Genomic DNA, 23,847 nt, shown 5'->3' on the forward strand with positions numbered 1-23,847 from the left:
AATACATTGCAAAATACTCTAACCTGGTCAGCCTGAATGAGGTGTTTTAGAGCAATTAACAGTTTTGGGATTAACGAGCGCATCAGGTTCTGAAAAACAGAGAACAAAAAGAAAGTAAATGCTCCTGTGACAATTATATAAACACACTCCCAAATTCTAAAGCTTTCCTGCATTTTTTTCTGTAAATGTCTGCACATGTCTATACACTGTAAAAGATAATTATATAAGCATTATACTTAGATAACTGACCACCAGGAGAATTCATTTCATACTCATGGTTTTGCTAAACAGTCTTGCTCAATCCAGTAAAAACGCATTTGCACTGTGGCTAATTTAGACATAACTAACCATCTCCTCTGTGCCAGTGTAAGCTGTGATGGCAGTGAGGGTGAGGATGCAATAGTACAAGGCAGTGGTGTTGGATACATCCTGGAGCACAACACCAACCAGCTGCAGCAGCTGCTTGTAGTGAGGCTTGAAGGGCTCAGGGTTGGATTCCACAACTTTGCTCAGTAACAACAGGCCAACCTGGGAGAAAAAGAGAACGATTTATTGAGCAAGGCCCTTAACCCTCCCAAAAAAATGGGGGGAACGACACAAGAAATCTGGTATTCCTGAAAATCCAGTGATTTCAGAAAAACGTTCATATTCTACTCATGTTCCTGTGAGCGTGCAAGAAGAATCACGGGAGCATGCTCAAAATCAAAATTATTCAGTGTATAAGAAGACTAACTAATTTAAACCTAGATTAACTTCAAATCATATAATTTGCAGGGATTACTGCACTTTCATATATGGAATATACTCTTGGAATTTAAACTGCTTATTTTTATTACGTTTACAGCATTTAGCAGACACCCTTATGCAGAGCAACTTATTAGTCTATCAAAAACACATCCTAATGCTAGTTCACCAAGTCAGGGTCTAAGAAGACCTTAGAGAAAATGTTGCGAAATCCTGTCATTTTATATTATGAGCATTAATTAAATACTATGAAAAAGCAAACCTATAAATTTAAGGCAAAGAAAACTAATCATTCAGTTATGACACTATATAAATGTTGCTCTGTAAATGGAGGACAGGCTGGTCTGCACATAGCTGTAAGCCATAAACAAATGCCTTAGCTGATGGAAGACTTAGTGCGTGCCATGCTTATGAGTGAGACTTTTAAAAGACATATTTTTTTTCAGAAGAGAGCTGGTTTTGTTTGCCACGACATCTTTTTTAAACGCTGTGCAACATTTTAGATCCAGCACATCCAGCTGAGACATTGAACAACAATTGTAGGTCACAGTGCAAGTCTTTTTTTTTTTTTTCCTCCTCCATTTTCACATCAAACCATTTTCTTTTCACCTCATTTAATTCAACTTAATTCACCCTTTTCTGTAATTTAGCCATTTGAAGAGCTGTTATGCTGTTAAATAATATTTATTATTAGCAGAGACATAGCTTTCATGTTTACCTCTGAGAGTTTTTTTTTTGCTGTTTACTTGTCAATTCAGTTCTATGAAATTTGCCTTTTATGGAGTTTTGTGGGTGTCACCAAATGCAAATCAGCTGTGCACTCGCCTGGTAATTTACGGGTGATTGTCATTCATCAACATACTCGCATGAATACGAATAAAAATCAGCATTTCCAGGACTTCTGTAAATCCAGCGAAAAAAAAGTTCGGTTTGGCTTATGCAAACATTGACACACAACTTTACTAAAAGATTGATAAATGAGGTCCAGTATGAGGGTTTTTAGAGGTTTATACTGACACCTAGTGGCATAACATTTATACTACTCCGTTATCCTATTAGAAAAAACAATTAATGCTCTTTTCATGCATGATACAAACAATAGACGGTGTATTTAGTGGCTTTTCCCCCGATTTTGCTTACTAGTAAACTCTGTGTGCAATGGGACTGTGATCTGACAAGATGAAAAACAAAAACCTTGCATGAGCAATTTAAAAAAATTTTATTCGAAAGAACTGGATTCTGTTATATTGTTGGAAGCATTTAGGTCATGGTTTAAGTCAGCTTTTCTCCTCTGAAGAAAGGGTCACTGCAAATCAATACAAAGTTATTCTAACTTATCAACGATGAAACATTTCTATCCTGATAGGAGTGGTCTGTTCCAGGATGACCCCATCCCCATTAACAGGGTGCAAAAGCTCACTGAATGATTTAATAAATATGAAAATGATTTTTGGTCTATGTTGCCTATCTCCCATTGTTTCCCCCCTTGTAATATACACAAATGATCCTCCATGATAACTTTCACTAATTTTCATGTGATCACTACCTGCCTGTCCTGAGGGTTGTTGCTGTTGGTGGATTCAGTCAACAGAGTAAACAACGCAGGCCAGCGGTCAGGTGTTTCATGTTTCACCATCACTGCGGTGAGCTGAGAGAGAGAGTAGCGAACTGTGTGCCTTAACAAGAGAATGGCAAAAACATAAACATATAGCCATGCATGTAAATACTAGCTTTGTTGCTGCAAAAATAATTTTTCACCAACATTTTATTTATCATAAAAAAAGAGACTTACTCTGTTTCTTGCCGGAAAGCTTGCAAGACCACTTCCTTCAGACTAAAGGAGGAAATAAATGGTTAATCTGATGAGTTATCTTGTAAAAGTAAATGCCAAAATACATTCACTCCTGGGCAAAAAAATGTGCCAAGCCCAAAATGGCCAAATTAAGCTTTTACTGGTCTTAACAACAAATCACTGTTCAGCAATGAGCAAGAATGAAACAAATGCACTCCCTGAGGCCTCGTGTGCCACTATTTACTGGTTTACTTTTGCTGCACTGAACTGTTTGGGGAAAAGCTAGAAACAGGGAAATTCACTTATATAGTCTTCTTGTACACAAAGGTAAAATCATGATAATGATTAAAATATTTGCTGTAAAACTAACATGTCTGGGTGCAGATCCTCAGAGAAATCAAAGGGAAAAGCTATCCCGTACTAAGCTATCTTCCTTTATCTATTTGTTTAATTTTTGCTAATTTCCTGACCACTGATTTGTTGTTAAGACCATTAAAAGCTTAATATTTTTGTCATTTTGAGCTTGGCCCTTTTTTTTTTTTGCCCAGGCATGTATAAGGCAAGTTTTTAACCTCTCTCTATGGTCAGGAATAATTTTCCTCCAGTGCTTTTTGACTCTCATTCTCAACATCACCACAGCTGACTGCCGAATCTGGGGGTGGAAAAAAAAGAAAGAGAATAATCCACATGTGATATGATGTGATGGGACTGCATACATGGATTTAGTGCTTAGTGAAAGGAGTGAAATGAACAGACAGCTGGCCTGATTCCCAACCTGTGGATTTGTGGATCCAGTCATAACCGTGCATAGTGCTGGGATTATCGCTGGGTCTTTGAAAGCCTGTTTCAACTGAGCAGTGGCCTGAAATGGAAAGTATAAATATCAGTGTAAATATCAAAACTTTCGGCATTTTTATGGCATTCGGCAGATACTCTTATCCAGAGTGACTGACATTTTATCTCATTTATACAACTGAGCATTTGAGGGCTGGGGGATTTGCTCGGGGGCCCGGCAGTAGCAGCTTGGTAGTGCTGGGGTTTGAGCTCATTACCTTCTAGTCACTAGTCCAGCGTCTTGGCCACTGAGCTACCAGCGTCCCTATTTTATTTTTTTTTAAAAGCAGTTAACATGTCTATAATATCATGAGGTAACTTACAAGATAAACATCACGATACCTTTTGAATAGCCGCATTATCAGGGAGGGTCAGCTGAGACAGGATGTGCTCTAGCTCCTCGGACATATTAGCTGGAAAAAAAAAAAATAATAATAATAATTTTACTGTAATAGCTACAGAGCTGAGAGGAAACCGTCAGCAGCACCGGCTACCACGCCAGTTGTCTAGGAGCCAGAGGCGAGGTGAAAGAGCCAGTGGGAGGTGTGACCGAATTCAGAAATTGAGTCAAGCAGAATTGACATTGGTATAAAAATGGCACTTTTTTATGCGTTTCAGACTGAGCTGACAGACAGGAAAAAGAGGGTAAAAAGTCAAAAGGCTCCCGTTAGCAAAGTTAGGTCCGAACTCAGTCAGCACGCGGGCCAGCAGGGAAGAAGTCGCGAGCGGTGGATTCTTAAAGGAACAGCTGCAGCTTTTCCACTAAAAACAGCGTGACAACAACCAGCGCCGCTTACAGACCCGGAGGCCTCACTTCCTGTCTAATCAGCCAATCATCTCTCTCATATACAAGCTACTGGTATGTTACTGTTACTTCACTTCCAACCTTACATTTTAGGTGAAACAAAAATCCACACAGTGATTAGCAGCATTAAGCTTGGCGAAGAGAATTTTCGAGAACAATAGCACATCTTGCTTTGAAGTGTAGACACACACACACATACACACACACAGTGATAATGTGGTGATGATAGGCTACATGAATTTACAATCACAATGCCAGAGCACTGATGAACACAATAGGCTCATTACAAACAAGAAAACATCCACATTAAAAAGCAAGAAAAACTCAAAGGAACAGCCATACAACATGTGAACCCTTGTCAAATAATAATAATCCTGTGGAGGGAGATTCAATTATTCTGGCAGACTGGATATTTTCTGTCTTTATACATGACCTTCAATGCTGGTGTTGACATATAAAGCATTCCCTAATGACAGCTCTGGCTATAGAGTTTGCATGACCCTTGTTAAAAAAAAAAATCCTAAAGGATTCCAATAAGAAACTGGTTGCTAATTAGAATCATGTTTCAGAACCTATAAGATTGTCTTATTGGAACCTATAAGAATTGTCTCACTACAAGACATAAATCTCATTCTATCTACAGGATTGTTTTAATGGGATCCATTTGGGTTCCTATTCAGGTCTACATGGGAATTCAGTGTGATATTTTTAAGAATCCTGAAGGTTTTCCACTGTAATTTATTTTTTACTAAACAAATAGTACTTTTTTTGACTGTATATATATATTAAAATAATCTATGACTATATATATAAATAATCTAATTTTGAAGAAAATCTTTTAGGATTGTGAAGATTCTAAAAATCCAATAAGATCCTACAGAACAAACTAAAATTCCAGTAGGATTTTTTTTGACGGGGGGGAGGTTATATGAATTGTATGTTTTTATACATATCTGTATCAGTGTCTTTAATCTCAATCCATAATAATAAAATAAGTCACACGTATTGCAATTGACCAAAAACAGCAAATAAAATATTCCATAACAGAAAAATGCAAGGTACTTGCAAGGACTTCCGTCTTTTCCCAATCCTTTCCAACAGCTGTTTCTGACTCTGAAATGCTAATCATTTACAGGCTCATCATTAACACATTAACACACTTTTACATTTAATCGGACTATTAACAACATAAAAAAGCTAAACAAACATGATTATTTTCATGATAATGCAAATGCAAACTTTCCTCATTTATGCATTCAAATCAGCCCCATCACTGTGCTCTTCACAAAATGAAGCAATACAAACAGAACCAACACAAGTACTCTTACAATAATAATAATAAAAAAAATCTCTAAAAAAGAGACCACGATCTTAGCTATACAAGACAAGGCAGTGCATTACAGTGTGCCTGGATTTTAGATTAACACTTCAGACACAGGATTTTTTATTTTTTTTTTTTACAAGTAAGCAAAATTATCAAATTAAGAAAATAATTAATCCATGCCTGCTTTTTTTTGTTTATCTGTGCTCAGTTCAGTGAGTTCACATTTTACTTCATAAACTGATGTTAAAAACGTGACAATTTTGCTATAGAAGTCTATTAAATATAACTCTACCCAAAGTCTCTGTATGTTGTGTATGACTGATTTTGCACTAAATTCAATTCAATTCAATTTTATTTGTGTAGCGCTTTTAACAATGGACATTGTCACAAAGCAGCTTTACAGAAATAAACGATTAAAATCATTGTATGTAATAATATATTTTTAAAAATCTTATGTCCTACAGTTATGTGAGTATCAGATTCCTCCCCCAACACACAGTGTGACCAGGTAAATCAGTAACAAAACTATTTAACTAGAAAAAAAATGGGCCAGCAATCAATGTTTCTTTTTAAATTTAATTTTAAAATGTTATCCTGTCTCAGCACTTTTGATTAATATGTTGAGGAGGACATGTTTCATCAAAACAAATGCGTTTTGGTAACACAATCTTACAAGCTTGTATAAAGTTGTCTTTAAAATTAAATGATTTCAGTGTACAATATAGGCTGCATTTTCAAAACCAGTGCTGAGCTTGGGTTTCAGGGCGTGGTTTTCAGGTAACTTTGTCCCACCCCGTTTCTGATTGGTCTGAATTGATCCACCCACATACACACACCTGGCTTTATAAATCCCCATTAAGACGCTGGGACTCTCCTGTAGATGATGTGAGGGGTTACTAGGGTAAGGTGTGTGTGTGTGGCTGGACTCAGGGGGACTTGCTCTATAAGGGTAGTGGGGTTTCTGCATACTGTGTTGCCTGGAGTTTAAACTGTGCGCTAATACTGCTAGTGTTTTGTCTGTCTAGCTGTTTAACCAGGTTTTGACCCGACACAGATGGCGGATTGGAAGGTGCCAGTGAGCTACAACTACAGTCCGTCGTACCATGCTTACGCGTACGGGTTAATGTACCCGCAGACACCCGAGCAAACCCCCGCTAATGTGAGCTGGGCAGAGGCTGCTTATGGCTCCTCTGTAGGGGTAACCGGGGGTTACTACACCTCCCAGCCGCCGTCTTCTCAAACCCCGCCCGGGAGTCCGGAATACAACAAGCCGACCTCTGAAGGCCATTATCCGGGCTCAGTCGTGTACTACGCCGACTCCAAGGCGCACACGCAGACCGGGCGTCTTTTCCTCTCGCACAATCGGGTTCACTTTGACCAAATGAGCAAGGAGCAGGAGCGAGCAGGCAGTGACACACCGAGCGACTCCGAGGCCCACACACCAGGTAATTAGTTGCGTCTCCACACTTATCCGCGTCCGGAACTTGTGCGCGTCTGGACGTGTGCACCCTCATTAACCCCAACATGTGCCTTTTATTTCCTCTTGGCCTTTTCACTAAGCAGCTAGTACACATGCGTTTGCGTGTGGCTTAAAATTGTTCGGTCTTGTATTTCACCAGATTCTTGGAGTTCGGGTAGCAGTCGGGAAGGCAGCGCAGCTCCAGTGGATCTAGATCTCCCCGACTGGGTTAAGAAAGAGCAGGCACACGAGCCCGACAGCGGCAGCCCCGACGGCACCGAGGTCGTTTCCAGCTCTCTGTCAGCAGCCTCAGAAGCTCTGAGTTGTATGAATGTGGAGAGAGACGGTGGATTGTCCACGGTGTCCACAGTCGCTCCGTCTCCTGAGCCGGTGGCGGCGCAGCAGCCGCGCAAGGCCAAAGCGCGCACCGCCTTCTCTGAGGAGCAGATGAGCGCACTGAACGACCGCTTCAACATGCAGAGATACCTCACTCCCGCGGAGATGAAGACTCTAGCAGGACTCACTGGGCTCACCTACAAACAGGTATAGCTACTTTAGTTGACTGAGCTATAAGTAAAGCCTTCCCATAAGAATGAAGCACTGGGCTTGAAACTACTTCGTCTTCTCGTTTAAAGGTGAAAACCTGGTTTCAAAATCGCAGAATGAAACTCAAGAGGCACCAGAAAGATAATAGTTGGGTGTCTGAGAGATACATCACCACTGGGATTCCAAATGCACAGACTACACATTCTCAGGTCAGTATTTATTGTGCCTTCTCTTTGTGTCCTCTCTGTTTTAAATCCTGTCTTCAAAATGGCATACACTGCAGACATTTTGAAAACTGAGGAAAAAATTTACTAAAAGCAGGATGAAAATTCCTGTTGCATATAATGCCATTGGAAGGCTTGTATGTTGACATTTTCCCGTCCCTCTCAGTTCCAGGTAGATGCACCGATACTGACCCAAGACCTTTATAACAACCCTCAGTTTAGAGATGCTGTATTCAAGAAGAGCCCTCCACAGACACCCTCCTTTTACCTCAACTACTCTCGGCCACTGTCCCCTTCCCAGGTCTCTCCTCGGCCTCAGGGAAGTTGGCGTCTGCCCCCAGCTGTGCAGCACTATGAATTCCTCAATCCTTCCAGCTATGTGCCAGTTGGTGGGAATGCTGGTACTGGTGATATTTGCACTGTTGATCCAGGCAGTAGCCCTACACAGATGACCACAGTGCATAATGCCACACAGTGGTCATCTTGAGCAACTGCACTTGCTGTCTGTGGTTTGTGACATTGTGTGTAAATAGTTTTGGATCCAACTGCTTTTGATTATAGCCCAGGGTTTCCCTGTTTCACTCATGAGGGCTAGGGTCTGGCACAATTTGGTTATTTCTCAGTTGATTAGGTGAGTGAATGTTGGAGCAGTGTCATTTAGAACAATTCTAGACCCTGACCCTCCAAGACTGTAATTGGGAACCCTGTTGTAGACTGTCTGTGAATAGCTTTGATGTAAGGACCCGTTACATGTTTTAAAATTTGCAGCAAACTCTCATGCAAATTTGTAAGTGCTTTATGAGCACGGAAATTTTTGTCCATCCACTTTTATATGGAAGATCTATTTTTATAATTTCAATGAACCTTCCAGAGTATTTAATGTCTTATCAGGAACCCTTGCTCTTTTTAATCCCTGCAATGTTCAAGACGTTTTCTTTGGCCCTTGTCTTTCCTATACTCTTGCCTATACTACACTTGCATGATGTCATGGGGTGTTGAAGAATAAATGTTTTATGTGGTGTTCCTGAAAATGCCTTGATATTCACTTACTCTTAAAGCAAACCTTTTATATAGCCCCAGCTCTTCCTACTTTTTTCTTACAGTAAACTGTGGCATCCACAACCATTTGTTGGTCATAATTGTTTCATAACTCTTTACTATGGCTCACACCTACAGTATGGCTTGTATATGGTTGTCTGCCTTGAAGACTAGCTGGACAGCAATGACCAAAAAAAGACATGTGCTCCTCGAGCTTTTGGTACATTGAATTGTATAGACTAAACCTTTGTGATTGCTGTTTGAAAGCCATGTATGATGGTTGCAAGTTTCTCAGATTTGGAATAGATATTTTATGATTTTTCTATTAAATGCATTCCTTGAAGCCTTTTGTACCCTATACACATTAATTTTCAGTATAAATCTAATGTAAATTCAACAGTAAGCAACATTTTGGTAAAATCCTGTAATTTGCTTCTAATTAGGGATGAACATCAATTTTGTGAATGTATATCTTCTATAAACATTTTTTTGCATTTTTTAAATATATAATATTTATTTTACAGAGGGTGAAGTGGGCAGAGCTTGCACCACCTAAGTCACTAAGTTTTAGACAATACAGTGGTCGCACACTTCATGTTGGAAAACTTGCATTATCAGCAAGTTATTTATCAGCAGGATTAGAAAATGTAATTATGAGCTATGCATCAGTTTTCATGTTTTAACAAAATTCTGATAAGACATGTGCAGAACATTGTGAGCATTACATTTTTGGAATGAACCATATATCTATATATTCTGTTAATTTGTCATACACCATGCACTCAAAAGAAAGTGCCTCAATGGTTTTTCATGGCATGGAAACCATTAGGTTTTGAAAACATTCTTTGGCGAATGTTCTGTCTATGTTGACATGAATGGTTTACATAATTGCTGCAGATTTTTCAGCTGCACATTCATGCTGCGAACCTTTCATTCTACCCTGTCCTAAAGGTGGTCAATTGCATTCAGACCTGGTGACTGGGAAATACACAGAACTCATGTGCATGGAACCAGTTTTCTATGCGTGCCAAGAAAACATTCCCCACACCACCACCCTGAACTGTTGACCCAAAGCAGGTTGGATGTATGGATTCATGGTACTGACACCAAATTCTGACCTTACCATCTGCATGTCACAACAGAAACTGAGATGCATCTGGCATTTCTGGATTTCCTACTCACCATGGTTATAAAGTGTAGTTTTTTGAGTTATCATAGCCTTCCCGTTAGCTTGAACCAGTATGGCCATTCACCTTTTCTTTTTTTAAATTTTTTTCCCGCTTTTCTTTCTAATTTAGTCTTGGACAATCCCACACACCAATTAGGTTATATGACATATCACAGGACAGTTACCAACGCAGGAGGAAGAAGATCCCTGTACTCCTCCACATGAAACCAGCTAACATATTTTCAAACTGCTGCTAATGCTTGTCATAATGCATATCACACTCAGGGGGAAGCGCTATCCACCCCTTCTGTGTGCGTAAGTTCACGGACACCCATGATTGGCTAGTGCTGCTGTGATTGATAGGGGAAAGAGCATATGCCACCCCTCCCACCGAGTGTCACTGTAATTCATAGCAAAGAGACAGCACAGCAAATTTTGCTCTTTTGGACTCCCAGCTATGGATTCCTATGGCATTGTAAGGAATCAAACTCAAAAGGAATCAAAGGGAAGTTAACCCATAGTGACAGCTGCCATTAAATAGCTTCAATCTGCAGATGTTGCTCCCATTGTGGGGAAGCTAATTGAAGCCTCAACCCTAGCAGTAGGATACCTGTGTCATGACATGGGGTGGCTCTCAGGCAATCTGGAGCATGGACGATGGTGGATGTAGCTGGCAATGGTCAGAGGCATTAGGATATTGTCATTATTGAGTGTTTGGTTCCTGCGTGCTTCCACCATGAGCAGGCCATTTGGAACACATCTACACTCCTTGTACAGAGTACATTAAAACTGAAAGAGACCACACAATACATTGGCATGAAGCTACTTAAATTGAGAATCTTTGCCATCCTGTCTTCAGTTGAATTCAGGCAGCTCATTATTTTTGTCGTGGATGTTCCCTTGGGTCTTTTGGAAATATGAGGTGCAGGTGGTTAAGCACTTCCCCTTATGGCTGCTGATGAAAGATGGATGTGCTTGTCAGGGTCAGGGTTCTTGGAGCCGCTATGGAAGCTTTCTGTCCAACAGTCACTAACAGCCACAGCAACCCATCAGGCAAGATGAACCAATGCAACAGTGCTCCCTGTGTTCTTGGAGAAGGTAGCATATACAATGGCTCAGACAGTGGAGCTATACCATGCTATTATTTTAAATTAAATTTTCCTTGTTATTAGGCAACTGGACAAAATCTAGGGGGAGTTTCACTCTGTGTAATTACCACACACAATTATTACTGACAGGCTGCATGAATCTACTGTCTGGTCGAGTAAGCTGTGCGTCTTTCTTACAGCCATTGGTGGTGCTGTTGCTCTTGTTTCCACAAAATAATTCATTTTAAAACATAAGTGAAATGAAGTGAAGTGTGGCCAAGTATGGTGACCCATACTCAGAATTTGTGCTCTGCATTTAACCCATCTAAGTGTACACACACAATTTAGAGATGCCAATCAGCCTACAATGCATGTCTTTGGACTAGGGAGGAAACTGGGGTACCTGGAGGAAACACAGGGACAACATGCAAACTCTGCCCACACAGGACGGAGGTGGAAATCAAACCCCCAACCCCAGAGGTGCGAGGCAAACATGCTAACCACTAAGCCACCGTGCCCCCCATGGCAAAACACATGCAACCATAATTTTGTAATGTATGTTGATAAGGTCCCACTTTGGATGCTAAATAAGTGAAAATGTCTGTACTTGTTTGCATTTTAATCTAAATATACTAGATCAGATGATTGATCGTTTATAATTGAGTTCATCTTCAAAGGGATTGCTTTAATGTCGCAACAATACCTGATACACTTTCATTCACTTAATCCTTTCTGGAATTCTAAACACCCCCATTTCTAATGAACATACAGTAATTACTAGAAACTATCACTTCCATAGATCATTTCCATACTTTGTTTCTTCTTGATGTGCTTTGTGGGTTAGGCTGACAGTTTGGTCTGTATGGACTTTGGATTCTGTTTAAAAAACATTTTGCTACATGGCTTTAGAGTCAGTAAAACATTATTATGAATATAAATGTAATGGCGTTATTAATCAAAAAATGTACAACTTGTTACTGATTCATAATCCGTAAACAAAAGAAAAAAAATCAACTGCAATCACACAGAAACATAGGTTTCTGAGGCATACATTTTGAGTTAAGCAAAAAATATTTCAATACATGACTTTTTTTTTTTTTTTAAATATATTTTTCATTAACATTAACATTTTTAAATGTCTACACAGACATTAGAGATTCTTTTTTGTAGGAAAAAGGTAGCTTTATTGAAAAGATTGTATATGTACATCTGAAATAAAATCACAGTAAATGGTGACTATAGTAGAACATATTGCTCCCATGACCCATATTATTCACGTCTGATAAAACCTGCATCTTGCAAACTTTTGTCCTGTTTCACTCCAAAGACAGGTAATAGTTCTCTAAACTAACAGACCTTAAACCAGACAGCTCCTGATTTGTTTATTTAGTTATGCTTTCTAATACTGCTATAGCAGATTTAATATAGCATAAATAGTTTCAAGAATGTCTACTTTTGTTAGTTTCTTTCTTGTTGGTCTGATTTTTTCCACTTCATCATCATAAATCTCCTTTCTAAAATTATTCCCTTTATGTACTTTATATTCAATGCTCCTCTCACTGCCACCCTGTTTACTTGCTCCTCTTTGTATTTAACCTTATTGTCCATGCCACGTTAAGAATAAAAAAAAAAAAAAAAAAACTGTCCCTTTTGCAAATGTATATATTCACACACATGTATTTATGTATGTGTACATACACATACATACACACACACACACACCCCATCTATATAATACATATCATATCTCATAAGCTATACATTAAACCATTTTCTGATTTCTGAACCCATATGAAGTACTAGTTCTGTGATTTAATTTTAAACTATTAATCTGAATCATTGAATGCACTATGCACTGGACAAACCAAATACCATTACTAAACAAGTCAGATTCAATTTCAGAAACTTTTGCTGCAACGGTATAATAAATGGACATGCAGTAGTTTTCCACTCTGCTTTCATCTCACTCAAATACAAATATTTTAAGTAAATATTTGCTAATTTAATTTAACTATGCATCTTAGGAATTTTAAGCATCAGTCTCTCTTTGAGAAAATCTCAAATATTTTAAAGAGACGAGAGTTTATAATCCATTTCCCGAAAAACAACTATACTCCATTTTGATGTGAGAAACAGTTCACAATGAAGTGTCCAGCAACAGAGAAAAAGGGGCTAGTGCACAAGTGTTATTGGCCAACATTCTTCAGTCCATCTTCAGGCTGCGATAGATATAACGGATAAATGCCAGTGAGGCCCAGAATGAAACAGTCCCAAGCATGAGTGAGAACACGAATGCAGTGAGTAAGGAATAGCCAAAGAACTCCATACTCTGCACCAGACCACTCATGCTTGATCGATTCCAATAGTAGAAAAGTGAGTAGACAAATATGAAGAGGCCAGTGGATCCCGTACTCAGAATGCTTCGCCACCACCAGCGATAGTCTTCACCCGACAGCAGGAAGTAGGTGAGAGCCACAGAGATGCAGGCTCCCACAGACAGCAGGATGGCGAAGACACAGAGCAAGATGCCATAAAGTGTGTACTGCTCCCGACCCCACACAGTTGCAAATATGTAGTAGAGCTCCACTGAGATGGCACTGTGAAATAAGGAGGTGAGACAGACAAACGGAAATTAAATTCAAAAATAATTTTCATTTCCGAGTACAGTGGAACTAAACAGCACACATTTTTGGATAAAGGCTCAAGATCAATGTAAGGTTAAGATAGCATTTTATTCTCATTCTTTCACACTGATCACCTGAAAGGCAGGAATCCACCAATGGCCATGTGCACAGCTGTGTGTTTGTACCAGGGTTGCTCTGGGATCTGGCGCGGAATGTTGCGTGTGCGACATGGAGCCTGAAAGCTGCCGGCCCGGTTCTTACCCACAATTCCCCCAATGACTGTAAGGGGAAAACCCACTAGCACCCAAGCACCTAACAACAGGAGCACTGTAGATGCAGGGAGTGCCTGTGTGGAACCACTCCACCAGTGTACAGAGTTTACTACACTCCAGGTCAGAAAGAGAGGAGCTATGAGAGAGAGAGAGAGAGAAAGAGAGAAAGAGAGAGAGAGAGTGGGTTTAAGTACAACAAAATTGCTTTACTAATGGTTTGCTTTATTTAAACTGTGAACATTAAGGCACTGATCAATACAGATAACAGAGGCCAGGTATGCATACCCTATGCTAAATGCTAAAACACAATATCTCACCAGAGAAGAGGGTGGAGGTGAGGATGATGTTCCAAACCCAGCGGTGACCATGGATCTGGGTGTAGAAGCTACACGAGCAGTATCCCGACACACAGCTAGTCAGCGCATACAATACAATCGCTGCAGAGTTTATGGCTCCATGGCGATGCACGTTGAACATCCCTAGCAATGCCATGATGATAATTCCTAACAATGGAAAGAGCAGGCCAGTATATTAAGTTGGATCTTATTGACGGTGCATTTGTGTCAACAATAACGATGCAATCTTTAGTTAGGAGCAGTCCTCTCACATTCACAAAAGCCAACATGTGTGTCCATTTATGTTTTTGTAGCGCACAGATTCTTACCAGTGGCCAAAGTAAGAAACTGAGCTCCTACTCCAAGCACAGCACACAACAAGCTTTTGTATGGTGGAAAACGAAAGACATCTGTGTGAATGATCTTCCAGCCGTTATCACCCTGATCCAGATCATCACAGCTGCCATCTTCTTCTACATTATATCTGTAACAGTTATACATTTCACAGTATTGAATCAGGAACTGAGCTGCAGATATGACTAGAATGCTTCATTGACTATACCTTTCCCAGAAACTTAGTCACAATTATTAGTAATCTGTTCCTCTGAACCTTCTCTGATCAGACAGTTAATTCGTCTTTAATGCTGTATGAACACTACAGACACTCTGGTTCCTCTCCTCCATATTTGAATGTCTCTCTCCTCCAGGTTACTTCCTTCTGTGTCTTTGATATCATGTCTATCCCTCCTCACCTGGCAAAGTCATTCTTTAAGACCCTCATAAGGATGATGATAACGAAGCCTAACAGCAGCACCACCAGCACCAACGAGTTGATGATTGACAGCCAGTGGATCTCCAGAGTCTTAGGGAAGAAGGAGTAGTCTCGGAGACGCTCGGCTCTGCGCGCATGGGGCAAGGGGCTCTCAAACCAGTGTACGCTGTAGGTGTGGGTCACTGAGAGACCTCCACTATTGCCATTTGCCCCGTCGCCTCCTCCCTCCTCCAAAGGCACCGGCTTCACATCTTTAACAGACACGTTGGCAAAGATCACAGAGTTGCCATTATACTCAATATTGAAGTCCAAGTGGGTCCACAACCCAACCTGGGGAAAAACAAAAGGGCAGGAACCTTCATTACACCAGGGTTTTACAAATCATAAATTGACTGGATATCCTATCCAGCGGCAACTAACGGAACTCAAAAGTGCAAGAAGCTAATTACGTGAAATAACATAGACTATGAAAAAAATAAATTATTTTCAAATAACAGCAACATCACCACATCGACAATTATAATTTTTACTTTGTTAAACAACACGTTTTTTTAAAATCCATCTATACAGTCTATTATTAGAGCTTCTGCCATACAAGCCCCTGTGTATGAGCTCTTACTATAAAAACAATAACACATTACAATGAACATATTAATATTAACCTATCGTTCATGTTACAGCCAAAACTACTGTCCAAGCTGACCAATCAGATTTGACCAATCAGATTTGAGGATTCAATCACACTGTGGTATAAACATACATATCAAATGAAAAGTTTTCTTTGGGCAAGTCAATACAGTAGAGATCCTTTCTCTGGTTTTTCTTCTTCTGAAGAAGAAAAACAAAGTGAAAAAAACAACTAAACAGCCTACTAAACATGTATATCTGCTGGGCAACTGTAATGAAAAACTAACAGCCTGGAAATATAATGTCTTGGGCACCCAGGCTAGTGATTTGTCTAGCTCTGTATACTGACAGTAAGTGCAAGAATAAAGTGTTACTTGACAGCAATGAACCGAGCCAGAACATCCAGGGCTGCAATAATAAAATGAGGATACATCAGCAAGTGACATAGCACAAGAGAGGGAGAAAATCAGAGAACCAAATTCAAAGACATTCAGACAGGCAGACCTTGTGACTGTGAGGCAGGAAACCGCTTTCCTCCATATATCCCACAAAGCCCCAGATTGGAATATCATCCAGGACAAATTCAAAATAATACAGCTCTTCAATTGCTTCTCTCAACTGATCCACCTACAAAAAACAATACAGTCACCTTTTAAGAAAACATTCAATATTTAAAAAAATATGGATTTTTGTCTAAAATTTTTAGCATGCAAGCCTAATTTGTGGGGATGAGCATTATATTGCAGTATATGTCTCATAAATCAACACAAATGTTAGTCTGAAAGTATAAACACAAAGAACATAAATGTGGTGATGACTATATGACATCGAAAGTAAACAGGATTGTCCGATGTAAACAATACCTCTTTCTCTGACAGTGTGAGCTGACATAGCGTCTGTTTTTCTGTGTTCTGCCTGAAGTGGATGCTGTACAAAGACTCTGCCATCCTGTCACCATCCAAAACCTCGCCTAGGCTTAAGGCTTTATGGCGCACCTGTGCAATTAGTAAATCAACTATAAAGTCAATGGTACAATGATGTCAAAACCAGCTGTAATCGAAAGCCACATTTACCTCTTTGGGTCTGCAGACAGGGAGCGTATAATAATGGTAGGTTTCCTGGGGATTATGATAAGGCCCCACTTTGTTCACGTAAAGCATGACGGGATCGCCTTCCTTGTAAGTGGTTGTCCAGGCAACTTGTGGAAACAGGCACAGAAGAAGCAGCCGAGAGCACATGATCCAGCCAAGAGTTGCCATCATAGTCCCTATGCGAGAGCAAATTCATTTATATGTCACATTCAAGAAAAACCTTAACAGCTGCCAAAGTCCAAATAGTGAATGAAATTTTGTTATAAATTATGCTATATGCTCAGACCAAATTACATTCTCTTCAAAACTATTTTTTTTCCACAACCAAGCGATGGTTAGAAAAGTGAATAGAGTGAGAGAAGCCACACATCTGCAAAAAAAAAAAAAAAAAAAAAAAAAAAAAAAAACCCACCACACAGACAAACCATGTTTGCAGCTAACGAGCTACTACTGAAGAGCCAGACCCGCCCTGTATATCTCAACCCCTAAGTGGCTTAGGCGACATAGACGGTTGGCTAGGGCGCAAAATGTCAGAGGGCACCGCGCGATAAGTTTTTTTTTTGTCGAAAGTGCGCCCTCTTGTGAAGACTCTGCACCCCTTTACCTATATATTGAGCAAAATTAATTGTGCCAGTTAACAGACTTTCAGTACTGGTCAAATTTAAACTGGTCAAAAATTGGTTACAAAAACATCAAGTTGACATTTAAAAAAAAAACAAAAAAAAAAACATTATGAGTTGACAACATGTCATGTTGGACTAATTTAAACACAGTTTGCATCATGATGTGATTAGGATACATCACCATAACGTGGGCGGACTTAGCACTAGGCAAAGGTAGGCAGCCGCCTTGGGCCCCCAGCAGCCAAGGGCCCCCTAAAAATGCAAATTATATATATGTTTTAAATTATTAATGCTAAATAAAATATGCTGAAAATTAAAATATTGATGTTAAAACGCTGAAATGATTCCTATCGCTGTTCTTTCAGCAGCGTCAATGCAAGTCCCCTCCCCCAACTCTGCCTCATGCTGTAATGGAATATCGAGGTATATGTGTGCAACTGAATAGGTCCCCATTCCTATATTTTGCCTATGGCCTTCAAATCACTAAATCCACCCCTGCGCGTAAGTTATGCATGTCGGTGCCGTTACCATACGCATTAGATATGCCGCTAGCGCCACATGATTATACGCTACACAAAATCAGATCCTCATCATATGTTACAAAAAATGAGTGAAAAAAAAACAAACAAATAAAAATTATCAGGTGCACAAGGCAGGAAGCGGCGCAAAGAAGAGAAGCGTATAAAAAAAAAAAAAAAAAAGAGTAAGAATGTATAGAGGTAAGAATGACAAGTTAACGACTGTTCATGTCAGCCACTTATGTTTACTGACTATTTTGAAAGAGCTTATTTAGAACCTCTTAACTGGCACAGACATTGTGGGTCATTTTATGTTTGTTTTATTTAAGTTTAGTGCACGTTAAGTGCAGTGTATTTTCTTTAAAATAAACTTACATTTCTATAATGTAGTTTTAATTTCAGTTATATTGCTGCTTGCTTTCACTTCACCAAAAAACAGGTAAGTGTCTTCTTTCAAAAGAAACCACGATTAGACCTGTAGCCTAAAGCATTCATGAATTGCGATGATTTAAGTTTAGGTATGCCATTTTCCAGTCTATGACAGGTAAGAGCCTAATCAGACTAACTAGCTAACTAGCTAGATCTAAAATCTCACCTAGGGTGCCAACAGAGCCCAGGTCAGTCCTGGGGCTGTACGGTACTGTGCAAAGGTTTTAGGTGCATGCAAAGAAATGCTGTAAAGCAAAGGTGCTTCAAAAATAATGAAATTAATGTTTCTAAATTTGAAAAAAAGATCTTCTATAAAGAGCAGTAAACAGTAATCAATTTAAAAAAAAGTTAATATTTGGTGTGGCAACTCTTTGCTTAAAAAAAAAAATACTCAGTAGTCTGAGATACAATTTGTGCAGTTTTATTAGGAAATAAAGTTTCCTGAGCATCTTGGAGGATGTGCGACAGTTCTTCTGGACACTCTGACTGTCTCGCTTGCTTATTTTTTGTACATGCAGTCTTCATTATGTCTGAAAAGTGGTTTGTTACGTAATATGTTGCTTTCTTTACTGACATACAAACATTTTTCTTTATTTTTTTTTTAATATTTTGGAAATATTTAAAAAAAAATTTTGTATTTGGAAATACAAAATGTTTTTGTACTGACTGAATAATGCAGGAGTCATAAAATAAACATCTACAACAAAATTTGTACTAAGAAGGGGTACCTAAGACTTTTGCACAGTACTGTATATGGTTCTAGAGATCATTTAATTGGACGATCACAAAATTGTGATGTTATGAATCATCAAAAATGTTTGATTGTTTCCCTAGAACTATTAAATTAAAATGAAAAATATCTCCAAAACTATTTTATGCTATTGTATAGGAGTCTGTCACTAAGGCACAGGGACAAAAAAATTCTGAAACTTTGATTTTAGGGACACTTGAATATTTCATTAACAGGTGTCCTGACAAATTGTCCTACTGAGATGTCCTACCCGGAGTTTTGCTCACCAGTTTTTGTCCCACCCATACACCTTTTTGTTCTTCACTTCAAAATCTCCTCTTGGCTACATTTACAAGTAATAAAAGTGAGTTATTACATCCATAACCATTTCCGACATTTCTATTTCCAGACTACTCACTACCACTGCTTCTTTTTGTCTGCATTCTTGATAGAAACATTATTTTGTAAATGTGTAAAGAGTTGGTAAATATAAGGAGTGAGTTAATTAATACATGCTATTTTATTCTTTTTCACTATAATGACACTAGTGTAGCTCAGCGATAAAAACAGACAAATTTCACCGTTCATCTACCTCCGCTAACAAGTCTTCTTATTACAGTTTTCCTATTACTGTTTGAAAGCTCTATTTTGTGTACCAGTCCTCTGGATTTTCTGGATTAGTAAATACTTTAGAATGTAAGGTCAGAGTCTTTTCGATTTGAGATGCAGGTTCCGACGACAATCATGATGACAGCGGAAAATTGTAAGAGAGACAGAGCTCGTCAGTGTGGTTAACATTGCTGTGCATAAAATCGGAAAACATTTTACAGATTAACTTGGAAACCTGATGGACATGGATGTTTTGGCTCCGATGTGCAATCTAGTGGATGTCGCTTAAGTCATCTGGATGTACACAAGATACGCAGCGAGTGTGTGAATGACAATGCCGCTCACGTATGGCGTTATCTTTGTGTCACAATTCTGCGCGCGTGAGCAGATATTTTGAGCGAACAAAATGTGTTTTTTGGACGCACAGTACCTTAATGTTGTACAGAATTTTGTTAACATGTGAGGGATAATTAACTTTGAGAAAACAAAACAGAATGTTGTACACAATAAAAGTTTGTTTGCTACTCCCACATATGCAGAACTCATACTTACACCCTCTAACTGGATGACTTCATAACTAATCAGAAAGCAAAGCAGGTAGTTTGAAGTAGTATCAAGCCATTTAATCAGGAATTACCTTTGTCGTTTCTGATTGGCTGAAATTGTGGCACATCGTAATGCATCGTAATGTGGAGAGAGAAAAGGAGACAGGTGCGCAGGAGAACAAGACACACAAAGAGGGTATGAGGGTAGCAGCAAACCAACAAACTTTTATTGAGTACAACATTCAGTTTCATTTTCGCAAAGTTAACAATCCCTTGCGTATTAACTGTGTGCAAAAAAAAAAACCCTTTTGCTCACTCAAAATATTCGCTTGTACATGCAGAATTGTGGTACAAATATAACGCCATCCTCATGTCACTGCTGCTTCTGCACGTGCATGCTGAGCATAAAACAGGCTGCTTTGTGTTGGTCTGTGGATTATTTTCCTATAACAACAAAAACACTTGTCACTAGACTGGCAAATCAGGGCACCGAATATTCCTTTGGTTTTTAGTCACTTACGTTAAATATACGCAGTGTTGGGTATGTTACTTCAAAAAAGTAATTAACTACTAATTACATCGCCAACATTGTATTTAAATTACTGGCTAATTACTCCGTCTGAAAAGTAACTGCATTATTCATTACTAATTATTTCTTAAAGTCTGTATCAACCTTGACCACATGGAGAACAGAAATGAAACTCTTCCTTTAATTCTTTAAATTTCATGGAAGAGTTTACCCTATTAAGCATAGTTTTATTAAACCATTTTTAATTCTAAACTGGCTTAACAATAAGAGCTACTACAAACAAAAGCAACTCCTGACTCAATAAGCCATATTATAACTGTAGTTACAGTATTTCAACACAACTGGGGGACTAATGGATAGAGAGCCTTGTAACCCAAAGGTGAACCTGAAGGTTGTGGGTTCGAGGTCCGGCAGGGATTGTAGGTGGGGGGAGTGAATGACCAGCGCTCTCTCCCACCCTCAATACCACGACTGAGGTCCCTTGAGCAAGGCACCGAACCCCCAACTGCTCCCCGGGTTTACTGTGTGTGCACTTGGATGGGTTAAATGCAGAGCACATGTAATGTAATTATATGGAATTAAATTTGTGCCAAAAGTCCTGAACGTAACTTTTCAAGAAACTAACCAAAATATAAAATGAGAAAGAGGAAACAAACTGCAAAACTGAAACAGCAAAAATTTAACATGGTCTTCAAATAAACAGCATTCTTTGTTAACAGTTTTCTACGCTTCCTTTCCATGAATCATGGTTTATGAATGCGCTGCTAGAGTTTTCAAAATTTTCACTTACGCTCTGCTAGTTTACGTTTGCCGTTCTGACACAAACCTCTTCTGAGGGCGGGGCTTAACAGCCCCTTTACTCTCATTGGCTAGTGAGATTTGGATCAACAGCTCGAGTGTCCAACTGAGGATGATGATGATGATGCTCTGTTCTGCTCCTGAGAGCTCATTTAAAAAAATAGATGTGCGAGCCTAATCAAACCTCAAATACTAATTACGAACTAATACACTGACGAAGTAATTTCCACTACAAATTGCAAACACTACAACTAAACAGAGAACCGCATCCAGAATGCTCTCCAAATATCACGCCAATGATGTCTCTACTTCTAGGTCAGGAAGCTGTCCATCTAAATCTCACTAGCCAATGAGAGTGAAGGGGCTGTTAAGCTCTGCCCACACGAGAGGTTTGTGCCAGAATGGTGAATGTAAACTTGCGGAGCGTAAACTGTGAAAATTTTGAAAGCATAAATGAAAACTCTAGCTGTGCATTCATAAACCATGACTCGTGGAAAAGAAGTGTAGAAAACTGTTGACAAAGAATGCGGTTCATTTGAAGACCATGTTAAATTTTTGCTGTTTCAGTTTTGCAGTTTTTCTTCTCTCATTTTATATTTTGGTTAGTTCCTTGAAAAGTTACGTTCAATACTTTCGGCACAAAATTAATTCCATATAATTGCAGTCATGCCTCACTTAGTAACGCATTACTCTCAACACTGCGTAAAGGGCAGTGGTAGCTCAGAGGTTAAGCTGGGGTCTCATAAGCTTCATTTGACGTCATCTGCCTAAAAAGTTTGGCAACCTTTGATTCTTCACGTTTTGATATTCAAATTATCGTGACGATTCAGAGCGGTCTATGACATCATCTCGCGACTTCAAGTGACTTTCCGAGCATGCAGGAGCTACTTTCCCCTGAAAACACTGTGTAAAATAGAGTAGACAGCCTGTCAAAATACAAACTATGAAAATATGGTAATAAAGTAGACACAATACTCGCGGTATTGTATTATAAAGCCCTCTAAACGACAAGTTTGATAAAGGAAGACAAAAATGTTGGAACACCGGCATCATTTCTATCAGTTAATCAGTTAATTATTTCTACTTTCTTAGTTTATAGTTTCACTTACACACTAAATACCGTGTAGCTTCAGGTAAACAAGCTCTAACGATGTTTTTTATCCCCAACCTGGTACTAAATGGGAGTATAAATCTCTCAGCTTGGTTAAAAGGGGATAGCTATGTGGCTAGCCTGTAGGAAGCGCTTCCGTACAAGCGAACTGCAACACAAACCTGTTTCCGCTGCCCGCAGTCCAGAAACGCTCCTGTTCCGAGCTCAGCCTCGGGGGAAAGCCGCCTCTTCTCGCTTCAGCTCCTTACAGTCACTACTGTAGCCGCATTTCTGCGAGTAGCACTCAACACACGGCCAAAAACAGTCCAAAGCAGGTCGCTTTACTTCTCTAACACATCCAAATGACTCAAGAGGAGGCGACCAGCTGCGTATCCACGTCACCTTACAATCAAAATATCGCTAATGTTCCGGGATGGGCGTGGCAAAGAGAAACCTCACCTGCTTGCATAGCTTTACTTTCCCCCAGTAAAATGCTCTACTAAAAATTTGCAAAAAAATAAATAAAAATTATATATAAAAAGCCAACAAATAGCCTGTCTTTTTTAAAAAGATTTTTTTTATTCATGTATATCCACTGACGGCAAATCTCATCGCTCGGCGAGTATTTCTGTAACTCTGATTTGACGCATGCGTGTTACAGCAGCTGATCTTGTAATAATAATTGACCCGGAATTCTTCCTGAGCATTATGTGTAGATCATATACTGAACACGGAACCTCCTACTTCCGACATTAGAGCGTTCACGGGAACTGAACTGTCTGAAGTCGGAAATAAAACGTATACTCACACTAAGCTGGCGCTAAACTGGAGTTAAAGAGTTCTTTTGGTAAAGTGCTTGTTAAAGTTGATGTGATCATTTTGTTAATAGCGCCGAAAAACACATGAAAGAGCAGTTTGTTTAAAAAAAACTTACAGAAAGTGAATTAACATTTCAATTATTCAAATATAATCAGAAAGTTAAAAAAAAACTGCTTAAAAATCTTAAATCACGCTGTTAATTTCTTGTTCTTACTTTTCGCTATGAGCGCCGCCATGTTGAAGTGACGTCACGGAATCGCAACTCGGAGTTCTCGGAAAAACTCGGACATTCTCGGAGTTGCAGAGTTGTTTAAATGCATCTTTCCGACTCTACAGTCGGAACCATCCCAGTTCCCACTTGGTCACGAGTACAGCAATACAAACTGCAACAAAAGCCTGCGGCGGGAGGAAACT

General features: G+C 39.3%; 3 protein-coding genes across 6 annotated transcripts in view; 1 reads left to right on the forward strand and 2 right to left on the reverse strand.

Annotated features, from left to right (window-relative positions):
• Positions 1-4,113, reverse strand: part of ipo4 (importin 4) — a 17,914-nt gene extending 13,801 nt beyond the window's left edge. The window contains exons 1-7 of the mRNA XM_026926591.3: positions 3,713-4,113; positions 3,312-3,398; positions 3,109-3,188; positions 2,537-2,578; positions 2,291-2,420; positions 349-528; positions 24-89 (exon numbers count right to left, since the gene is read on the reverse strand). Of these exons, the coding sequence (XP_026782392.3) occupies positions 24-89; positions 349-528; positions 2,291-2,420; positions 2,537-2,578; positions 3,109-3,188; positions 3,312-3,398; positions 3,713-3,778 (651 nt within the window). The 5' untranslated portion in view covers positions 3,779-4,113. The remainder of the gene's footprint in view (positions 1-23; positions 90-348; positions 529-2,290; positions 2,421-2,536; positions 2,579-3,108; positions 3,189-3,311; positions 3,399-3,712) is intronic.
• Positions 4,114-6,280: 2,167 nt separating this feature from the next.
• On the forward strand, positions 6,281-9,109 carry nanog (nanog homeobox). Of its 3 annotated transcripts, none has more exons than XM_026926631.3 (5): positions 6,281-6,400; positions 6,525-6,944; positions 7,119-7,501; positions 7,594-7,713; positions 7,895-9,109. In XM_026926631.3, exons 2-5 carry the CDS (start codon positions 6,554-6,556, stop codon positions 8,213-8,215), a joined length of 1,215 nt encoding a protein of 404 aa, XP_026782432.1. In that variant the 5' UTR covers positions 6,281-6,400; positions 6,525-6,553; the 3' UTR covers positions 8,216-9,109. The 3 variants fall into 3 exon arrangements, with proteins under 3 accessions (XP_026782432.1, XP_026782433.1, XP_026782431.1); XM_026926632.3 differs by having other exon boundaries at positions 6,326-6,405; XM_026926630.3 differs by lacking the exon at positions 6,281-6,400 and having other exon boundaries at positions 6,412-6,944.
• Positions 9,110-12,172: 3,063 nt separating this feature from the next.
• On the reverse strand, positions 12,173-23,841 carry tm9sf1 (transmembrane 9 superfamily member 1). Of its 2 annotated transcripts, none has more exons than XM_034305654.2 (9): positions 23,648-23,841; positions 16,726-16,919; positions 16,516-16,647; positions 16,157-16,279; positions 15,006-15,355; positions 14,583-14,737; positions 14,236-14,421; positions 13,781-14,054; positions 12,173-13,619 (listed from the first exon to the last, which is right to left on the reverse strand). In XM_034305654.2, exons 1-9 carry the CDS (start codon positions 23,667-23,669, stop codon positions 13,226-13,228), a joined length of 1,830 nt encoding a protein of 609 aa, XP_034161545.1. In that variant the 5' UTR covers positions 23,670-23,841; the 3' UTR covers positions 12,173-13,225. The 2 variants fall into 2 exon arrangements, with proteins under 2 accessions (XP_034161545.1, XP_026782593.1); XM_026926792.3 differs by lacking the exon at positions 23,648-23,841 and adding an exon at positions 22,797-23,632.
• Positions 23,842-23,847: the final 6 nt, after the last annotated feature.

The sequence above is a fragment of the Pangasianodon hypophthalmus genome, chromosome 1 (genome assembly GCF_027358585.1).
Source record: "Pangasianodon hypophthalmus isolate fPanHyp1 chromosome 1, fPanHyp1.pri, whole genome shotgun sequence".
Lineage (NCBI taxonomy): Eukaryota > Metazoa > Chordata > Actinopteri > Siluriformes > Pangasiidae > Pangasianodon > Pangasianodon hypophthalmus.

Bases quoted from the DNA above. Each gene is read 5' to 3' on its own strand.
- nanog (XM_026926631.3), top strand. From the start codon at position 6,554: ATGGCGGATTGGAAGGTGCCAGTGAGCTACAACTACAGTCCGTCGTAC. The intron at 7,502-7,593 runs GTATAGCTACTT...TCTCGTTTAAAG, and splicing joins CTGGGCTCACCTACAAACAG to GTGAAAACCTGGTTTCAAAA. The intron at 7,714-7,894 runs GTCAGTATTTAT...CGTCCCTCTCAG, and splicing joins CACAGACTACACATTCTCAG to TTCCAGGTAGATGCACCGAT.
- tm9sf1 (XM_034305654.2), bottom strand. From the start codon at position 23,669: ATGGCGGCGCTCATAGCGAAAA. The intron at 16,920-23,647 runs GTAAGAACAAGA...GCTCTCGCATAG, and splicing joins GGCGGCGCTCATAGCGAAAA to GGACTATGATGGCAACTCTT. The intron at 16,280-16,515 runs GTATTGTTTACA...TGTTTTTTGTAG, and splicing joins TCACACTGTCAGAGAAAGAG to GTGGATCAGTTGAGAGAAGC.